The 19,289-nt window shown below is 39.2% G+C and overlaps 1 protein-coding gene across 1 annotated transcript in view; it reads left to right on the top strand.

Moving 5' to 3' along the window:
• Positions 1-19,289, top strand: part of LOC126184477 (dynein axonemal heavy chain 7-like) — a 1,143,184-nt gene that overhangs the window by 1,043,494 nt on the left and 80,401 nt on the right. The window contains exon 50 of the mRNA XM_049926869.1: positions 16,903-17,124. Within this exon, the coding sequence (XP_049782826.1) occupies positions 16,903-17,124 (222 nt within the window). The remainder of the gene's footprint in view (positions 1-16,902; positions 17,125-19,289) is intronic.

The following is a 19,289-nucleotide window of genomic DNA, read 5'->3' as shown; positions in this document are numbered from 1 at the left end:
GGATATTGCGGAGACATGGCTTAGCCACAGCCTGGGGGATGTTTCCAGAATGAGATTTTCACTCTGCAGCGGAGTGTGCGCTGATATGAAACTTCCTGGCAGATTAAAACTGTGTGCCCGACCGAGACTCGAACTCGGGACCTTTGCCTTTCGCGGGCAAGTGCTCTACCAACTGTTCCATGGTCAGGGACAGAGCTGTTTGAGCAGTAATTACCAATTAATTTTTGATGTGTACAAGTGACTGGTAAATGTAGTCACATGGGGCAGTTAAAATCCCCAGTGTTTTGAACAGATCTTTACAATGTGCTTGCCTAATATTTCTGGTTATTATTCTTATGGCTCTTATCTGGAGTTTGAAAATCGTCTTCATATTTTGTGCATTTGTTCCCCAAAAAAGAATGCCACAGCTAAGAATTGAGTGTACATATGAATAGTATGTAACTAAAAGACACTGCATGTTACACACTGATGATAGGACTCTAAGGGCATAACATACTGATGACATCATAGAAATTTTGCATTTGTTACACAGTCTATAGAGGCACCATTTACATTTAATTTAACATTGCCATTTTCCCTCTTCAAACTGAAATTAACAGAGTTAGTTTTCTTTATGTTCAATGTCACTTTATTACTTATTGACCAATCATAAACTTCCTTGAGAGTTTCTTTTGCTTTCTCTGCAAGGAGTTCTCTTGTTTTCTCAGTGACTATGATAGTGCTGTTGTCAGTGAAGAGACTTTCTTCACCATGAGTAACACTACTTGGAAAGTCATTTATGTATATCAGGAATAGTATTGGTCCTAATATGCTACCTTGCAAAAGTCCTATATTCATGTATTTTTGTTCTTATAAGTTTTTTACTAAATGTTTGGATCTATTTGAAGTATGTGTTATCTCTATTCTTTGTACCTGATCTGCTAGGTATGATCAAAACCAGTCATTAGCTGTATCAAAGGCCTTAGGAAGATCAAAAAATATGCCTGTGACACACTCGTCTTTATCAAGAGCATCAAGTACAACTTTTGTAAATTCTACTACGGCTGATTCTGTATTTTTGCCACTTTGGAAACCAAACTCTGATTTGCTTAAAAGATTGAATTTATTCAGTTAATTCATTAATCTGTCTTTCATAATTGCTTCTATTATTTTTGGGAATGGTAACAGCAGGGAAATGGGCTGGTAATTTTCTATGGCTTCTGCATTACCTTTCTTAAGCAAAGATACAACTCTTGCCTGTTTTAAGTACTCTTGAAATGTCCCTGATGTGAAGGATTTATTTATTATATTTGTTAAGAGGTCTTGTATAATTTCTATGCATTGTTTCAGTACACACATTGTACTTCATCTAATCCTACTGACTTTTTATTTTTTAGTTTTTGAACAGTTTTATTGACTTCATTCTCTGTGGTTGGAAGTAATTGTGAATTGTCAATTGTGATTTATTAGTCACACAACATACATAATCAAAATCATTTGATTCGGATATTGGAGACATATCAAAAGTTTGGTAAAATTTACCTTAAACATAGAAAGCTGATGTTTACATACAGCATCATAATAATAATACGATTTTGTTTTATATACACAAAAGGCAGAGATAATAATAATAATAATAACAATAATAAAAGTAGTATCTAAAAACCTAACACTAAATTACCCTAGCTCAAATTATCATGTCATCCTCTAAAAATTCTTGCATCAAATTGTAGCATTTCTCTGGATTAACATTAAATATGTTTTCGCCCATTAATTTGTTATATATTGTCATCTCCATATACTGTGGAGACTGTTCATGTAATTTCAATTTGTGTGTGGAAAGCATAAAATTATTTTTATTTCTTGTGTTGTATGTGTGGTTAAAATGATTTTCCTCAAATAATTTTTGCCTGATGTGTAGGAAGATAATAATTTCATAAATGTATATGGAGGGTACAGTTAGGATTTGCAGTTGTCGAAATAATAGGTGACAAGATTCTGTTTTCTGTGCGGTACACATGTATCTGATAATTTTTTTCTGAAGTTTCAGTATATGAGATACTCTACTTGAACTTCCCCAGAAAATTACACCATACCTAATGACTGATTCAAAATAACTATGGTATGCTATATTCCATGTACTCATGTCAGTAGAATTTGCAAGTATGTGCATTGCAAACGCAAAACTACTTAGTTTATTTGATAAGGAGTCAGTACATGTGTTCCATTTCAAGTTCTTGTCCACATTTAGTCCTAGGAATTTGACAGTGTCAACTTCTTCCATAAGATGATTATTGCATTGTAACTTAAGATCTGCACATTTTGGTGTTTCTTTTGGAAATGTACCATACGGGTTTTTGTAATGTTCAGTTTCAACCCATTTAACTGGCACCAGTTTTCTAGGGTATCCAGTATGCTCACAATGAAGTTTGTAATTTTTTCTGCATCACCATCAATTAAAACAGAAGTATCATCTGCAAACAAAACTGATGGGGAGTTGATATTTGTGGATAAGTCATTTACATGGAATAGGAACAAGATTGGCCTCATTACATTTAGAGCAACACTATTTACAGGTGTTACATTTGTTTTCGAGAATTTTTGTTGTAACTCCTCTGCAATACTCGTTTACAGTTTGCTAAGTGTTGTGGATAATTTATTATTTTATCTCCCTCCCCTAGCAGTATATATTATTCTGTGTTTGTTTGCCTCTCCCTGTTTCCTTTTTTTTTATAAAAAAACTTTGCTTTTATTCTCTACATTGTATATTATTTTGTCATTAAATGACTTTTGTGCAGCAATCAGCACCTTCCTATAGATATTTTTGTATCTATGATAGGAATTTAAGAATTCTGAATCATTGCGATGATTTTTCATGGAATTTAGATATTTAAGTATTTGGGAGGTCTTCTTAATACCTGCTGTTATCCATATTTTTCTGTGAGATTTTGATATAGACATTCATATTTTTGGAAATGCCTTTCCAAAGTTCAATTTAAATTATGTGGAGAATTTAGAGAATTTCATATTCACATTGGTTTCCTTATACACTTCATCCCAGCTTTGTTTGCTATTTCTTTTGAAAAATCTTTTATTTTTATTTCTCATGGATGTTGTTTGTAGGCTTTTAGTTTAGGGAACGATTCAATGCCTGATTTTACTGTTGTTATTTGACAGAGATGGTCTGATAGTCCAAGATCCTTTACAGCCACATCACATTTTTCCCTGTCCATATTTGTGGCCACGTGGTCAATTACTGATATAGTGATTGTAGCAACCCTTGTTGCACTATTGACCAATAGCGACATGCCAAAACTTTGAAGTATATTTATAAGGGTGCTGCTGGATTCATTAATGAAGTTATTGTTAATGATAATGTCCTCCACCCCTTGAAGCAGTTCTGCAGTAAGAGTTGGCCCTTTCATACAATGGTAATACTACATGTTCAATTTCTGTGTCTCTACACCAGTGCTCAGTAACACAAACTACTGTGCAGTTCAGAGATTGGAGCTCAACTTCCAATAGTTGTATTTTATTTTTTATTGATTGCATGTTTTGATGGAGGATTGTTAAGTCTGTGAAATGCCCCATGTTACTCTTTCCAATTGTTCATTTTTCTTTGTGAATGTCCACAATTCTGCTATAAATACACGCAATAAATACACTTGGTAGTAACTAAAAAACAATGTTGCCAGTGTTCTATATTGACAAGAAACAGGACAAAATAGCAAACAAACATAGTTTTTCCTCATTGCCAGTTGTTGGGTCATCCCACTGCTGGATGCCAAGGAGTTGGTGGGCCCTATGACAAAGAGCAAAATAATAGGATGCACACATAGTATTTGATAAACTTCTTTTAATTAACTTAAATTCTAACAGCAAGTCCAGAGCAATATCCAATACTAGTCTGTGAGTTAGGGTGGGTTCATTTATCCACAATAGTAACAGAGGCTGAGTGATAACATTTAGACTAGACAGATAGAACCGATCTGACAGACTGACCAGCGGTAAAGTGCAGCATCTTTTAAGTCAGCTCCATTGGAGTGCTGGCTGCATGGGCTGAGGAAGGTGTGTCTTGAAGCTGGCCACAGCTTTGTGGCACAGTCACATGGCTGAAGGCTGCTGCAGACTTTTAAATGTGGACCGACATAGCATAGGATTGACAGCACACAGTGCCATAGACTTATTTACATATTATTCTACTGCTGTTAGTACTGCTACTGTACAACTCACTACACTTCTCTCATTTGTTGATAAATGAGGATCACCATTTCCTTGCAGAACTAATACAACTAATACACTGAAGATTTTTCCACAACTGAATCAGGCCTGAGATATGGCAAATTACATGATTCCACCAGGTTGTGTTGTAGGTTATATTATTTGTGTTACTGTTTTCAGACACCATCCATTTTCAGGTGCACCTATAGTTACCGATGTGGTCAAATCATTGTCAGTTCATTAAAAAAATTGTGTATCATGCATATTTGTGTACAGCACAGTCATCAGTTCTTTCTTCTTTATTGTTGTTTCATCTCCCTGTAAATCATATGCACAGAGGGATGGGGTGTCAGCAGTATAGTTAACCCACTCTTCAGCTAATTGGGTAAAAATTAAATGAGACAAAAAAACCAGAAACAGAAATGTGATAAATTTTCAATGAATTTAAAACTTTTTAAAGGTGAAAATAAAATGGGAGTTTCTGTATATACAAGGGATGTGACTTCTTGCACTTGCAGTTAAGAACAGTAATAATAAAAGGTAAGGCATGATGCTGAAGCACTGATATTTAATAGAAGCACTTTCCTGGCATTAAAACTGGAAGGACCTGCACTAGGATAGAAAGTCTGTTGTTGAAGGGGAAAAGGTTGGCTTGTGAGGAGTATCTGAAGTTAGTAGTTGTTGGGGAAAGGGGGTCTGGGGAAAGAAAGGCAGATGGAAAAAGGGGGGAAAGAAAATATGGGGAGGGGAGGGAGAGGTAGCCCTGATTAGTTGTAGTGGGTAAGGTGGACTTATAGCTAGTAGGATGGATAAATGTAGTGGTGGAGTTCATGATCTGGAAGGGGGAGATTGTTGAAGTTTGTATGGGAAAATTTGTGGGAGGTGTGTAGGTCAATGTTTCATGAGACATGTTGGTAAAGGCAGAGCAGCATATGAGGACTGGAAAGTAAAGGGGAAACCATAGGATTATTGGAGTTGAGATTGCAGATGATGTAGATTGTTCCAAGGTGTTCTGTGTGAGGAGAGGTGGGAATTTGATGAGTTGGTAAAGCATCCTTGTGGGAGAAGGTAAACAGATCCAGAAAGTGAGGTAGAATGCATGACATTCCAGAACCTGGAGGGACTTATAGAACTTGGGTGGGGCAGAGATCCATGCAACATTCGCATGCAAAGTATGGGTGTGGAGGACAGTGGAGAGGTGCAGTACCCAAGTTCCACCAGTTACTAGTTTTAGTAATTTCAGTTTATTGTTAGCTTTCTGTTGGGTGATTAGTAGGTGATGGTTTCCATGTCAGTTGCCAGTTAGTTGTCAGTCCAAGATATTTTAGTGTATTAGTTAGCTGGATAAGATAGAGAGCAAGGGAAGCTGTGTCAGCAGCATACTGAAGGAGGTGAGCTGTTGGAGGTGGTTTGGGCTTATTGACTGTGTAGAAGAGATAGGGGAGCAGTGAGAGGACAGAGCCTTTGGGCAAACCCTTTAGTGGGACAGAAGGTGCCAGAATTGGTGTCATCAATGGTGCCAAAGGATGAGCAATTAGGTAGGAAGGATCTAATAAGGTGACATAATTAGTTGGAAGTGCATAAGTCTGGAGTTTTAAAAGGAGACTGGAATGTCATACATGGTTGTGGGCTTCCTGTAGGTCAACAGACACAAAAATAGTGGATATCTGAGTTTGAGCTGGTGGGATAGGAGATGAATGAGGTCCAGGAGCTGGTCATCAGAAGAGAAGGTGTGATGGAAGCCACACTGGCTGATGGGCAGGAGGTGGTGTTGCTGCAGGTGTTGATGGATGTGTTGGGAGAGAATGGATTCAAAGACTTCACTAAACACTAAGATGAGGAATATGGGGTGATAGGAGGACATATCAGTACAGGGTTTGTGCAGTTTAAGGAAAAGTAGGGTTTTAGAGGTTTCCCACATTTCACAGTAGTAACCTGTGGAGAGAATAGTAGTATAAAGGGTTGCAAGGGTGACTAGAAAGGAGAAGGGGCATCATGTAAGGTGTCAGTAGGTGATACAGTCATGATCATGGGATGTGCTGTGTTTTCTGTGAAGTACTTTTTTAACATAATGTGCTGTGATTGGGGTGCTTAATTCTCTTTGTGGTATGTTGTTGAAGTACTGGAAGCTGGGAGGCAGGGGCGGGGAGCAGTGCTTGTGGGTTTATGGATGGTAGGGAAGAGGGAGTAATCATAATGAGGATCATCAGGGATGAAGATGATGTCAAAGAAATAGGATGTAAAATGGTCAGCTTTGCTCAGATTGTCAGGTAACAGATAGTTGTTATGGAGGAGTGGGTGGTGAAGGATAGAATGACTGCCAATGAGTTGGTTGAATGCTTTCCGATACTTGGAAGAGTTAACTGGGAGTGTAGTGTGGAGTCTAGTGCATGTCTGTCATCAGTCCCAACATGTTTTAGCTTTTATTAAATTTCTGGTGTGTCTCTGTATTTGCCAGTGGGCAATGAGTAAGTACTGGTCATGAGTCCTTAGGAAGGAGTAGTATGAGTGATGGGATTCTTGGAGAAGTAAGGCTGGTGTGGGGGAAGGACGGGAGGATAGTGGGGCAATGGCGATACGTGATGGAAGGTTAAGGGATGGCTCCTAATATGGATATCTATGGCTTCCCACAAGGCATTCCAGATTGTATGGGAGTAGTTGTGAATGACTTTTGGGTGGGTATTGGGATGGGGTACATGAGGATGAGGTTATGCATATGAAATGGTGAGGAGAACAGGTAGGTGCTCACTTCCAGTTGAATTTAACACTTCTGTAGTGAGGCATCTAAGGAGGTTGGGAGATGGGAGGAAGACAACTGGAATGGTGTTGCTTTCAGGATGGGTGTGTTGTGGGATGGGGACAATGTAACTTTGGAAGGAGTCTGTAAAATGATGCCACCAAGGCAGCTCTGTAGGGGATTTACTATGGACGTTGAGGTGAGATGCAGTAATATAGGTGGAAAAGGTATGGTTGATGTGGGTGAGGAAATCATAGGGGTTGGGATTATTAGTTCAGATGTAGATAGCATCACAGGTAGCAGTTAGGGTTTTAAAGGCAAGGCTAAGGATAAGGTGTTCAGTGAGATTATTGATTAAAGATTATGGCTGAGCTGGAAAGTTCTTGTGGTGGCTGACTGCAGCTCCACCTCTTGCCAGAGTGGTATGGTGGAGGATGTAGGGAGAAATTCAGATGGTGTGGTATGCTTAGAGAATGTTTCATTAAGTATGAAGATGTTGACATTGTGTCGGGACAGTGTATGCATTAAAACAGGATTTTTGATGGGTATGGAGCGGATGTTGTGGCATGGGATGCTGTATTGCTGTCACACCATGTTGGGAGCCCAGGCAGTGGATTGTTTGGGTAAAGGCATGGAGAGGTTTAAACAAGGATGTAGAGATTGGTGAAAATGAAGTGAACTTGGTTTCGGGAGAAATTTTTTATAGGGTATGCAATCATTGTAAAGGGTGGTCTTTTCGTGAAGAATCTAATTATATCTTCAGCAGTGGGATGTGGACAGAGAGAGTTATTGGGATGGATAGGATGATCAATAGGATAGCCAGGGACCATTAATTTTGGTTTGATGGATGGGGGTTTAGCTTTGCATTTGTCAGAATATGTCAAATGGATGTCATTGCATGTGTTGCAGGTGGTAGGGGAGGCAAGGATTGGACAGTGTTTGAAGGAATGGATGGCTTTACAGTGAGAACAGGTGGGTGGGTTTTTACAGTTGACAGTGAGGTAGTAATTGGCAGTGGTAGGACTGTCTGAGGGATTTGGAGGGTTCAATTCTATGCCGGTGGTTGTAAATCAGGGCTCTCTTTCTGAGGAGGTGATTGATGGAGGGGGCAGACTCTGCAAAGACTTGCATAATGAGTGCAGAACCTGAGTCACTGTAGATTTTGGAGGCTGTAGGGTGTCAAGAGCAGCATTGGAATTTAGTTCAGAGACCAACTTCTCTGCTGTGATCTCAGGAACAACCTCCTTTATTATGACAGTGGGGGTGGGGGACAGTAAGGAGGCTGGGTATGTTTGGAAGGGGAGGCAGTGTTGAAGGGAGGGAGGCATGGCAACAAAAGTAATGCATGGGATTTTTGAAGAAGGTATGAGTGGAAGTTGGGTTTCATGTATTTGAACAGGACAGAATCTTTGAGGGGTATGATTTTGGTGATGGGAATGTGGTGGATGTATTTACAGACTTCAGTGTGAGGGCTTTGGCATTTAGGAATTTGGAGTCGGGGTGCAATAGGAGGAATGTGGGAACAATTGGGGAAGAAGGTCCAAGGGAGGGGCGGCACTCATATGCTCAGTGGGATCAGGATTTCTTTGGGGTTTTTTGGTTACAGTGCTGGGAGTGGGGTCTGCATTAGTGCATGTTGGAAGATTTTTGGAGACAATGGGTTGCAGCGGGTTGGGGAATTGGAGAAAATGGGATATGGTAAGGTGTAGTACCTTGCAGTAGGCTTGAGTTGGATAGGTTACATGTTGATTGTGATATGGTTTCAGGCATTGCGACAGTAGCTCAATGAGTTGTTATTTGGGCTGGAGTTGCAGAGAATGTGGTTGGTGTGTGAAAAGTCGGAAGTGAGAGAGTGGCAATGGGTGTGGTAGAAGATATGGAAGATGTTGTGGTAAGGGTAGGGTAGGCAAAGGAAGCAGCTAAAGATGGGGATGAGACTGTTGGAACAGGATGGTAGACATATGGTGGTGGGCCAGATGAAGTGCTTCACATAGTGATAGTGGAACAGAGGAGGAGGTGGTGTAAATTACAAAAAATGGTTCAAATGGCTCTGAGCACTATGGGACTTAACATCTATGGTCATCAGTCCCCTAGAACTTAGAACTACCTAAACCTAACTAATGTAAGGACATCACACACATCCATGCCCGAGGCAGGATTCGAACCTGCGACTGTAATGGTTGTGCAGTTCCAGACTGAAGTGCCTAGAACCGCTCGGACACTGCAGCCGGCTGTAAATTACAGCAGTGGCAGGAGTGTCCATTGTGGGTCAAAGCACACAGGGGACAGAAAGTCAATGATAATTATTACCAGTGGTGGAACATCACCCGGATGGTGGGGGATGAGGCCAGTGACTAGATTAGATTTACTTTCATTCCAATTCATCCATAGTGAGGAGGTCCTCCAGGACATAGAACATGTCAGAAAAACAATAATACATGATAAATATTTACAATTAAAACAAATAAGCTAATGTACCTTCCACAGGTCCCACCAAGTGGAACACTCATTTACTAAGATCACATTTATGCACTAAATTTAAAATTAAAAAAAAAATTTTTTTATTTATAAGATAATAAACATATAATAGAACTACTACAATACTTATTAACAATGAACACATTACTGCACTGAAACGGTGCAGAAGTTACACTGTATTTTATATAGATATATACACACACAAAAATCAGTTGGTTCTACTGAGAAATTCATCAATGGAGTAGAAGGAGGTTAGCATCATTATAAGAGACATTTAAGTGATTAATAATTAACAAATCTTGGTAGATTTTAACTAAGAGAATTTTATGTTAAATGTTCAAAATTTCTTCTAAACATACAATATATGAGTAACTACAGTGAATTTTAGTGGGTAAGGTCTATAAAAACATATAAATTTATAAAATTAAATTACTGATACATGACGGTATCAAAGAACTCTAAATATGTCACGGCTTGATTACATCACTTAACTCCCAAAAAACTCCACACGTAAGTATTTATGGGTGGGAATTTGCTATCACGGTGATGCAAAAAGCTAATACTCCTTTTTCATGTTACAATATAATTAGAAAATTTCTCAAAATTTGAAATTGCAACTGTTTACAATATGTATCGTCTTGCCTTCTGGTCTTGACTTACAGTAAGTTCTTCCAACTTCTAATTTACCAACAGTCATGGTCATTACCCAAGCATCCAGTATTTTATTATGTTCCACTGGGTGCAGTGGAATGAGGTCTGGTTATTAATGTGCTGAATATCAACTCAAAACATTTGTTAATTAAACACATATAAATCGTTAGTAAAAATTGTACAGAAAAAAGTTTATATGTCGTGGACTAGAGCAAAATAGATTACATATATAAGATAATACACTGACTAGCAGTGGTTGCTACTTAGATGAAGGGTGTGTGCACAGGACACAAAAGTCAATACTTAAGTTCCCTACTTGAGACTCAGTTGCAGGTTACATAAGAAAATGACTCTGGTCATCTGACAAAGGAGCAACATTAGCATTCCTATGAGACAGAAGACTACAATTTTTATTGAAATGACTTGTGCATATAGCTGTTAACTTTCTCCCAGACCTACCACAGATATGGATATAATAATCCAATTCCAACTCAGAGTTAACTCTTCAGAATATATTCACAAACTATATTCCATAAAATAATTATTATATACAGTGGAATACACCTTAAAACAAAACTCACTCAGCTCAAGGCTCAATATTTAACAAGTATATCAATAAAATGCACACATCAAAAACAAGTTTTGCATCACCTCGGTTCCAAGAGTTCCAGAACCTGTACAGAAAATTGGAATAGAGATCAACATAAACATCATTTTAGCCCTTTTTATTGCTCATGTAAATCACACATTGCATGTTGCACCACCATACAGCAAGGCCTTCAGAGGTGGTGGTCCAGATTGCTTTACACAGCACTAAAGCACTCCATCGGGACCATCCGACCGCCGTGTCATCCTCAGATGAGGATGCGGATAGGAGGGGCGTGTGGTCAGCACACAGCTCTCCTGGTCGTTATGGTGGTTTTCTTTGACCAGAGCCGCTACTATTTGGTTGAGTAGCTCCTCAGTTGGCATCATGAGGCTGAGGCTTTACACAGCAGTACCTCTAATATTCAGTAGCACATCCTCTTGCATTGATACATGCCTGTATTTGTCATGGCATAATATTCACAAGTTCATCAAGGCACTGTTGCTCCAGATTGTCCCACTCCTCAATGGTGATTCCATGTAGATCCCTCAGAGTGGTTGGTGGGTCATGATGTCCATAAACAACCCTTTTCAATCTATCCCAGGCATGTTTGATGGGGTTCATGTCTGGCGAACATGCTGACCACTGTAGTTGAGTGATGTCATTATCCTGAAGTAAGTCATTCACAAGATGTGCACAGTGGGGGCAAATTGTCATCCATGAAGATGAATGCCTCACCAATATGTTGCTGATATGGTTGCATTATCAGTCGCAGGATGGCATTTATGTATCATACAGCCATTATGCCACTTTCCATGACCACCAGCAGAATATGTCGGCCCCACATAATGCCACCCCAACACATTAGGGAACCTTAACCTTGCTGCACTCACTGGACAGTGTGTCTAATGCATTCAGCATGACCAGGTTGCCTCCAAACAGGTCTCCGATAATTGTCTGGTTGAAGTCATATATGACACTCATCAGTGAAGAGAACAGGATGCCAATCCTGAGCGGTCCATTCAGCGTGTTGTTGGGCCCATCTGTACCATGCTGCATGGTTGAAAGGTGGACCTCGTCATGGATGTCGGGAGTGAAGTTGCGCATCATGCAGCCTATTGCGCGAGTTTCAGTTGTAACATGATGCCCAGTGGCTGCACAAAAAGCATTGTTCAACATGGTGGTACTGCTGTCAGGGTTCCTCCAGCCATAATCTGTAGGTAGCAGTCATCCACTGCAGTATTAGCCCTTTTGTGGCCTGAGCGAGGCATTTCATTGACAGTTCCTGTCTCTCTGTATCTTTTCCATGTTCAAACAACATCGCTTTAGTTTACTCCGAGACGCCTGGACACTTCCCTTGTTGAGGGCCCTTCCTGGCACAAAGTAACAGTGTGGACACAAATAAATTGCAGTATTTATTGTCTAGGCATGACTGAACTATCGACAACACAAGCTGTGTACCTCCTTCCTAGTGGAATAACTGGAACTGATCAGTTGTTGGACACCCTCTGTCTAATAGGTGCTCCTCATGCATGGTTGTTTACATCTTTGGGTGGGTTTAGTGACATCTCTGAACAGCCAAAGGGACTGTGTCTATGATACAATATCCACAGTCAATGTCTATCTTCAGGAGTTCTGGGAACCAGTGTGATGCAAAACTTTTTTTGATGTGTGTAATTTAAGGTTACATTCCATTAGATTACAATCAGGGGAGCTCCGTTTATGTTCTAAAAGCCTAAATGTGACCCAGTAGATATAAAATAACTTATAATGTCTAACTACTAACCACAACAAGATATTTCTTAATATACAATATGTAAAATTTTTACATCACATTCTCTGGCCACCACTGTGAACCAGAATATTGACTCATTTAAATACAGCATGCAGCAGGGTAAAACTTATGCCAAGATATCACTTCTTACAGTGGGGCAGTACAGTGGGGCTGCACAACATTAATGCCCAACCCTAACAATGGTTCATAAATGCAAGCCCCAATGGCTAGCTAGTTATGTCAGTAACAGTCAGTTACTACAAAACCAGTCACACTGCCTGAGAGCTCTGAACAAATTTCCTTGTTTAAGCCAAACCACACATGTTCAGAAACAGTACCTCAGAACAGTCAGTATGAAATCCAAAATCTCAAAGTTGGAATATGCTTGAACACTGTCTGAATTAAATAAGATGCTTTTGGTAGCAGAAGATGTATACTTCTTGTGTTTTGTATTCCTTAGGATGCCATATATTCATTCACAAAATATTTTCCCATCATGAGATTTCAGCTGTAGAAGTATAATACTCCAAGATATAGTAGGAAGTTACAATTCATAAAATGCTGAGCACTAATCTGGATTGCAGTACAAATGCAACCCAACAACTTTCTGCAGAAAACGTTGCCAAGAGTCAGATAACTACCATGGTACATATCCTGCAACTCCACCAGTTAACCAAAGTTGGCAGTTAACAAATACTGCTGGTATCTTCCTGGTTGATGGCTCACAATCCATCCTAGTCACTCTGGGCACTCTTCACATTAACTGTATACAGATGTTGCCAGCACCAAATAGAGCCAAAGACCTGCATGATAGTTAGAATGTGTTGCCAACCACTTCATCGTAGTTCCTACCTACTCATGTACAATGATAGCAGTGTTTCACTTTATCACATCACCATCAATCTGCCCTACAAAATATTCCATGCATTAGTATACAGAACCAGAGTCCTCTAACATATGACAAAATATGCACACACTAAAACAAGTTGGATGTGTGGGAATTACAAAACAGCAACAAAAAAATGTGAGGTGAAATTCCTTAATATATACCACTTAAACTGTCATATGACAATTACACTGAAACAGGTTTCATGAGTGAAATTAGATGATCAATGACGTGTTCAAAAGACAATTAAATAATTATTATTGCACATAAATTTTGTGTACAAGAAAATATCACCATGAAATGTCATAAGTTGGCATGTGTAGCAACAGATAAATTGAAAGTTGTAACAGAATACTGAAACAAGTCAGATTATGATATATGATCATATAAAATTAATTGTTGGTAAGGCAGGTACCAGGTTGAGATTCATTGGGAGAGTCCTTAGAAAATGTAGTCCATCAACAAAGGAGGTGGCTTACAAAACACTTGTTCGACCTATACCGGAGTATTGTTCATCAGTGTGGGATCCATACCAGATCGGGTTGACGGAGGAGATAGAGAAGATCCAAAGAAGAGTAGCACTTTTTGTCACAGGGTTATTTGGTAACTGTGATAGCGTTACGGAGATGTTTAACAAACTCAAGTGGCAGACTCTGCAAGAGGGGCGCTCTACATCATGGTGTAGCTTGCTGTTCAGGTTTTGAGAAGGTGCGTTTCTGGATGAGGTATTGAATATATTGCTTCCCCCTACTTATACCTCCTGAGGAGATCATGAACATAAAATTAGAGAGATTCGAGCGCACACGGAGGCTTTCCGGCAGTCGTTCTTCCCGCAAACCATACGCGACTGGAACAGAAAAGGGAGATAATGACAGTGGCACGTAAAGTGCCCTCTGCCACACACCGTTGGATGGCTTGCAGAGTATAAATGTAGATGTAGATGTCTTTCTTCCTATCCTCCTACCACCAGCCAGTTCCCAACCACCCTCCTCACCCTTATCTCCCTTGATCCTTATCAGTTCCTTCCTTGCTCCCTAATAATGACAAAAGGAGTATAATATTCCCTAAGAAAATTTAAAAAAAAAACTTAAAAAAAGACAAAAGCAAATGGTGCACATCATGTAACTAAGTGTACAGACAAACCATGTCAGCATATAGTAAAATACTGAAAATTACAAGTAAGTACAGATTGAAGTAAAATGTAAATCTTCATAAGCATTCACATAAGTTAATAATATTCAGTCCATGTTCATTAATACATACCAGCTTCCTGAACCATATACAAAGTCAAAGTAATGCATGTCAGTGTTCATTACCCAGCAGAGTCAAGATAATGAAATCACATAGCACAAGAAAGCATGACAGATTCAATTTCCTAACCTTTCACATAGCATAGAGAAATATTGACTATTCAAATGTAGAAGAATGAGAAGTGTCATCAAATATTATTAATAGTATAAACAATCATCAGTTTTCATAACATAATTACAATTTTTCCTCAATAGAATATTGTACAAGTACGGTTACAGATACAAGTATTGTTTCATGTTGGGTGACAACACAGCATAAACCTGCTAAGTCAACATAATTAGGGGTTCTTAATAAACTCAGAATGATAGATAAAAATCAATAGATTGACAGAATAGGAGAATAAGGGATTCAACATAGAAAACCAAAGTGACAAAATTCTACGAGAGCTGTAGCTCTGTGTTTGCCATAACAATCCAAAACAATCACTGCTATTAGAGAGACCAGAGCAGAAGTGGAATCATTTAAGGCAGAAAAATGTGGAGGTAGAGTGTGATCTGCAAACACTGCACAGTAATGTAATTAGAAATGCGTAAATGGTGAAACACGTAAAAAGTGGATCTCCAAATAAATTTACATCCTATATGAGTGAATGTTCTTAATTAAACTAAATTTAAGATGTCATTTCTCAATAAATGTTAAAAACATATATAATCATGAAACTTCCTGGCAGATTAAAACTGTGTGTCCGACCGAGACTCGAACTCGGGACCTTTGCCTTACGCGGGCAAGTGCTCTACCATCTGAGCTACCGAAGCATGACTCACGCCTGGTACTCACAGCTTTACTTCTGCCAGTATCTCGTCTCCTACCTTCCAAACCTCACAGAAGCTCTCCTGCGAACCTTGCAGAACTAGCACTCCTGAAAGAAAGGATATAGCGGAGACATGGCTTAGCCATAGCCTGGGGGATGTTTCCAGAATGAGATTTTCACTCTGCAGTGGAGTGTGCGCTGATATGAAGCTTCCTGGCAGATTAAAACTGTGTGCCTGACCGAGACTCGAACTCAGGACCTGCAAAGGTCCCGAGTTCGAGTCTCGGTCAGGCACACAGTTTTAATCTGCCAGGAAGCTTCATATCAGCGCACACTCTGCTGCAGAGTGAAAATCTCATTCTGGATATATAATCATCTTTTTCAATGTCTTTAGAATATGACCTGTTATTTTATAATCAATACAGTTTGTATTCACTAGAATTAAGCCTTGATCTCATGTACATTGGTAAATGAGGTCAGAACATAGATGTTATTTTTCCTTAATCTGCTTGTAAAATTGAATGATGCACCCAGTACACAGCTGAAAATCATCGACTAGGATCCATGAGCAATGCCTAAATAAATATAACTGTGCCTGCAGTAATCTTTCATGAAGATTAGAGGAAACTGACTGTAGCCTTAAAAGACTTGGTAGTCCATTGTGAGGACAAATTCTGAGAAGGCAATATGTGTGTGTTCAATTTCTGAATAGAGAAGCCAACAAAAGGTGGATTTATATCAATGGGATTTAAACTTTGGCAGTGTCCCTCTACAAATTCTTCGAAATAACATTATCAGAATCTGATAGTGAGCATTGCTGCAAGGAACTGTGTGTGGACATAAAAGTTCTGTTTGATTGTTCTACAGCTAGGCAATAAACAGGACATTTGCACAACACAGGCCAGTGTTGCACTAATTAGGTCCCTCGAGATCATTAGAGTTTGTTTTCAGTTCACAGTATTTCAGGAGTTTTAAACGATTGTGACATTTCATATTTAATGGAAGTATATACAGAAAATGAAAGAAAAAATGATTGCTAGAAGATGTTCAGTGTACAGCTACATTGCCAAAAAACTGTAACGGATCAGTTTCCAACAAAGAGGAATATTACATTAAACCAAATTTTTAAGTCTCTGAAAAAGAATGGGCTTGTCTACAAATAAGTATAGAAATATGGCACAAAATTTAGGTTTTGAAATGCATGAACTGCATTGTAGATTGGGGCTATGGCACAGAGAACATGCAACAGTAGTGGCACACAAAAACAAACAAATTCATACAGAAGCAGTGTATCATAATTCAACAATCCACACACCTCAAACTTGTATTATTTAGTTTTCTTAATACTTATTTTGAAAAGACTGAGTATAAATATAATTTCCATTGCACATCATGCTTCATGAAAATTAATTACTCTCTCTGTTTTTTGATGTTGCCATAGATCCTAATAACTCAAGTTAACATTGTGATTAGTGCCACATGAGAAGTAAATAACTCTATATAAAATATATTTACTATTATTCCACAGGTAATAGATGCAGTTGCTTTATTTATTGAAAATCTAATGGGCAGAAAGTATGTAACACCACCAACATTTGATCTGGAAAAATCATTTGAAGATTCAGACATCACATCACCACTACTGTTTATCCTGTCACCTGGTACTGACCCCACAGAGGAACTAGATAAATTTGCTAAGGGAAAGGATTACACTTCTAAGTTGCATGTAGTATCACTTGGAGAAGGACAGGTATGTTGTTATGCAAACTGTGCTACTTGACTGCATGAAACTTTTCACTGCTTGCTGTTTAATAAATAATGGTTAATATCTGAACAGTTGTGGATCTACCATCCTGTTCCAGCATGCCTTGAATAAGCATGCTTAATATCTGTCTACTACTTGGCGAAAGTTGTGGATAAGTCAAACACGATTAAAGAAAACTGAATATATATTTTTTAAAGTAGTACAGTACTTTATCCTGCTTTCCATACACTTCCTATCATAATGGTACATACACAAGCTATTTCAGACAGTAGGTAGAACCCATTTGTGCAAATTCTGCAGTCTGTGGATATGGTAAATAACACGTATTTCTCACTTATGAGCTAGTTCAGCAGGATGTGGAAGTGAATCTCTGTGGAGTTTGGAAACATATATGATTCCTAGTTACTGACTGAAGGCTTGAGTCATTTTCTGAATTTTTGAATGAAAGAACATTGCCATTGAAGCAAATAACTGTGTAGAGCCTAGGCTGGAATATGTATCTAATCCATGAGGAAAGTTCACCTCAAATGAACTCTTCTCTACTACTACTACTACGTGATCAGGCCCAGTGGACTGCACACATCTACAAGTTTCCCCCTCCACTGTATTCTGTCCATTGCTGCTATCCGCCATCTGTTCACATCTATTGACACTTGGTTTAAATCTTCATGGAGTCCATCCCTCCAGCACTTCTTGGGTCTCCCTGGCAGTCTCTTTCCTGTTGGTGTGAAATCCAGGAGCTTCCAAGACCATCTGTGATCCTCCATCCGGGCCACATGGCTGGCCCACTGCATTTGTTTGGCTTTTACAGCTCCTGCTATGTTGGGCTGCTGGTAAAGTTCCCCAAGCTCTTGGTTGTATCTGATCCTCCATTCCCCTGTATCTGCATCCAGAACCAGACCGAAGATTTTCTGAAACACTTTTCTCTCAAAAACAAGGAGCTTATGGAAGTCCTGTTTCCGGATACTCCATGTCTCACAGCCATATAGACCAACAGACTGGATCAGGGTTTTGTACAGTCGAATCTTGAACTGTCTGGAGAGATATTTGGACCTAAGTTGTGCTAGGCTGTGGTAAGATTGGTTTCCTGCTTGTATTCTGGCATTGATCTCTGCTTCACATGACGAGTTCTCAGTGAAAAGTACCCCTAGGTATTTCAATTCTTGCACTCTCTTGTAGGAATGGTCCCCAACCTGCAGTGATTGTAGATGATCAGTAGTCTGACAATGACCATGCGTCATAACGAGGTACTCTGTCTTGGCTTCATTTATGTTTAGCCCAAATTTGCTGGCAGCCTCCTTTAGTGCTTCGGTCATTTGCTCCAACTCCTCTTCCGACCTAGAGAGTAAACAGATGTTAAGGCTAAGTATGTCAGTCTCTTTCCTTCAATTTCAATCCCTTCATTCTCTTGGAAGGTCTCACGTACGATCTTCTCAAGGGCAAAGTTGAATAGGGTAGGGGACAACCCATCTCCTTGCTTGAGTCCTGTCATAATTTCAAACTTCTCAGTTATGCGATTTCCCAGCTTCACCTTTGCACGTGTTTCGTTCAGACAGATCTTCTCACTCAGACCAAATCACATCCTGTCATATTATTTTGCTCATAAATGCTAATCTAAGAGGGTAGGTAAGTGGATCACAATGGATTTAAGAAGAACTGTATGAGATTAGCTGAACTTTGAATTTATTTGTGACATGTGTTTGCGTGGCTCATACATGAGAGGCATTCACCTGCAGTACCCTCCAATCATTTCCTGTCATGCAAACAGAGGCAGAAAGTTTGAACTGGGTACAGAAACACCCAAAGCCCAGGAATTTGGTTATTTTTTCCTCTCAGCTGTTGGTGCTACATTAATGTGAGGTACAACTCCATAGAACAAATTGGTATTGCTGATTTCAGTATTCTTGTGAAAATTGATGAAGAGGCTTGTTCCAATAGTGATGCAAAGAAAGACTGAAACACTCTCCCAAATATCAGAGAAATATTATGAAGAAAGCTAAAATTGACAGAGAGGAACATTTGTATTATAGAGGTGAATCAGTTCTGAAAGAGATGGCAGAAGAAGAATGCAGGTGTCAAAGAGATTGTTTTAGTGTTATTGTAGGAGACAATAGAGACCTTATCTTGACATATTTTCTCAATGTGGAATG

This window comes from Schistocerca cancellata, chromosome 4, assembly GCF_023864275.1.
Source record: "Schistocerca cancellata isolate TAMUIC-IGC-003103 chromosome 4, iqSchCanc2.1, whole genome shotgun sequence".
Classification (NCBI taxonomy): Eukaryota; Metazoa; Arthropoda; class Insecta; order Orthoptera; family Acrididae; genus Schistocerca; species Schistocerca cancellata.
Note: the sequence above shows the minus strand (reverse complement) of the source record. Positions and strands in the feature narration are given on the sequence as shown.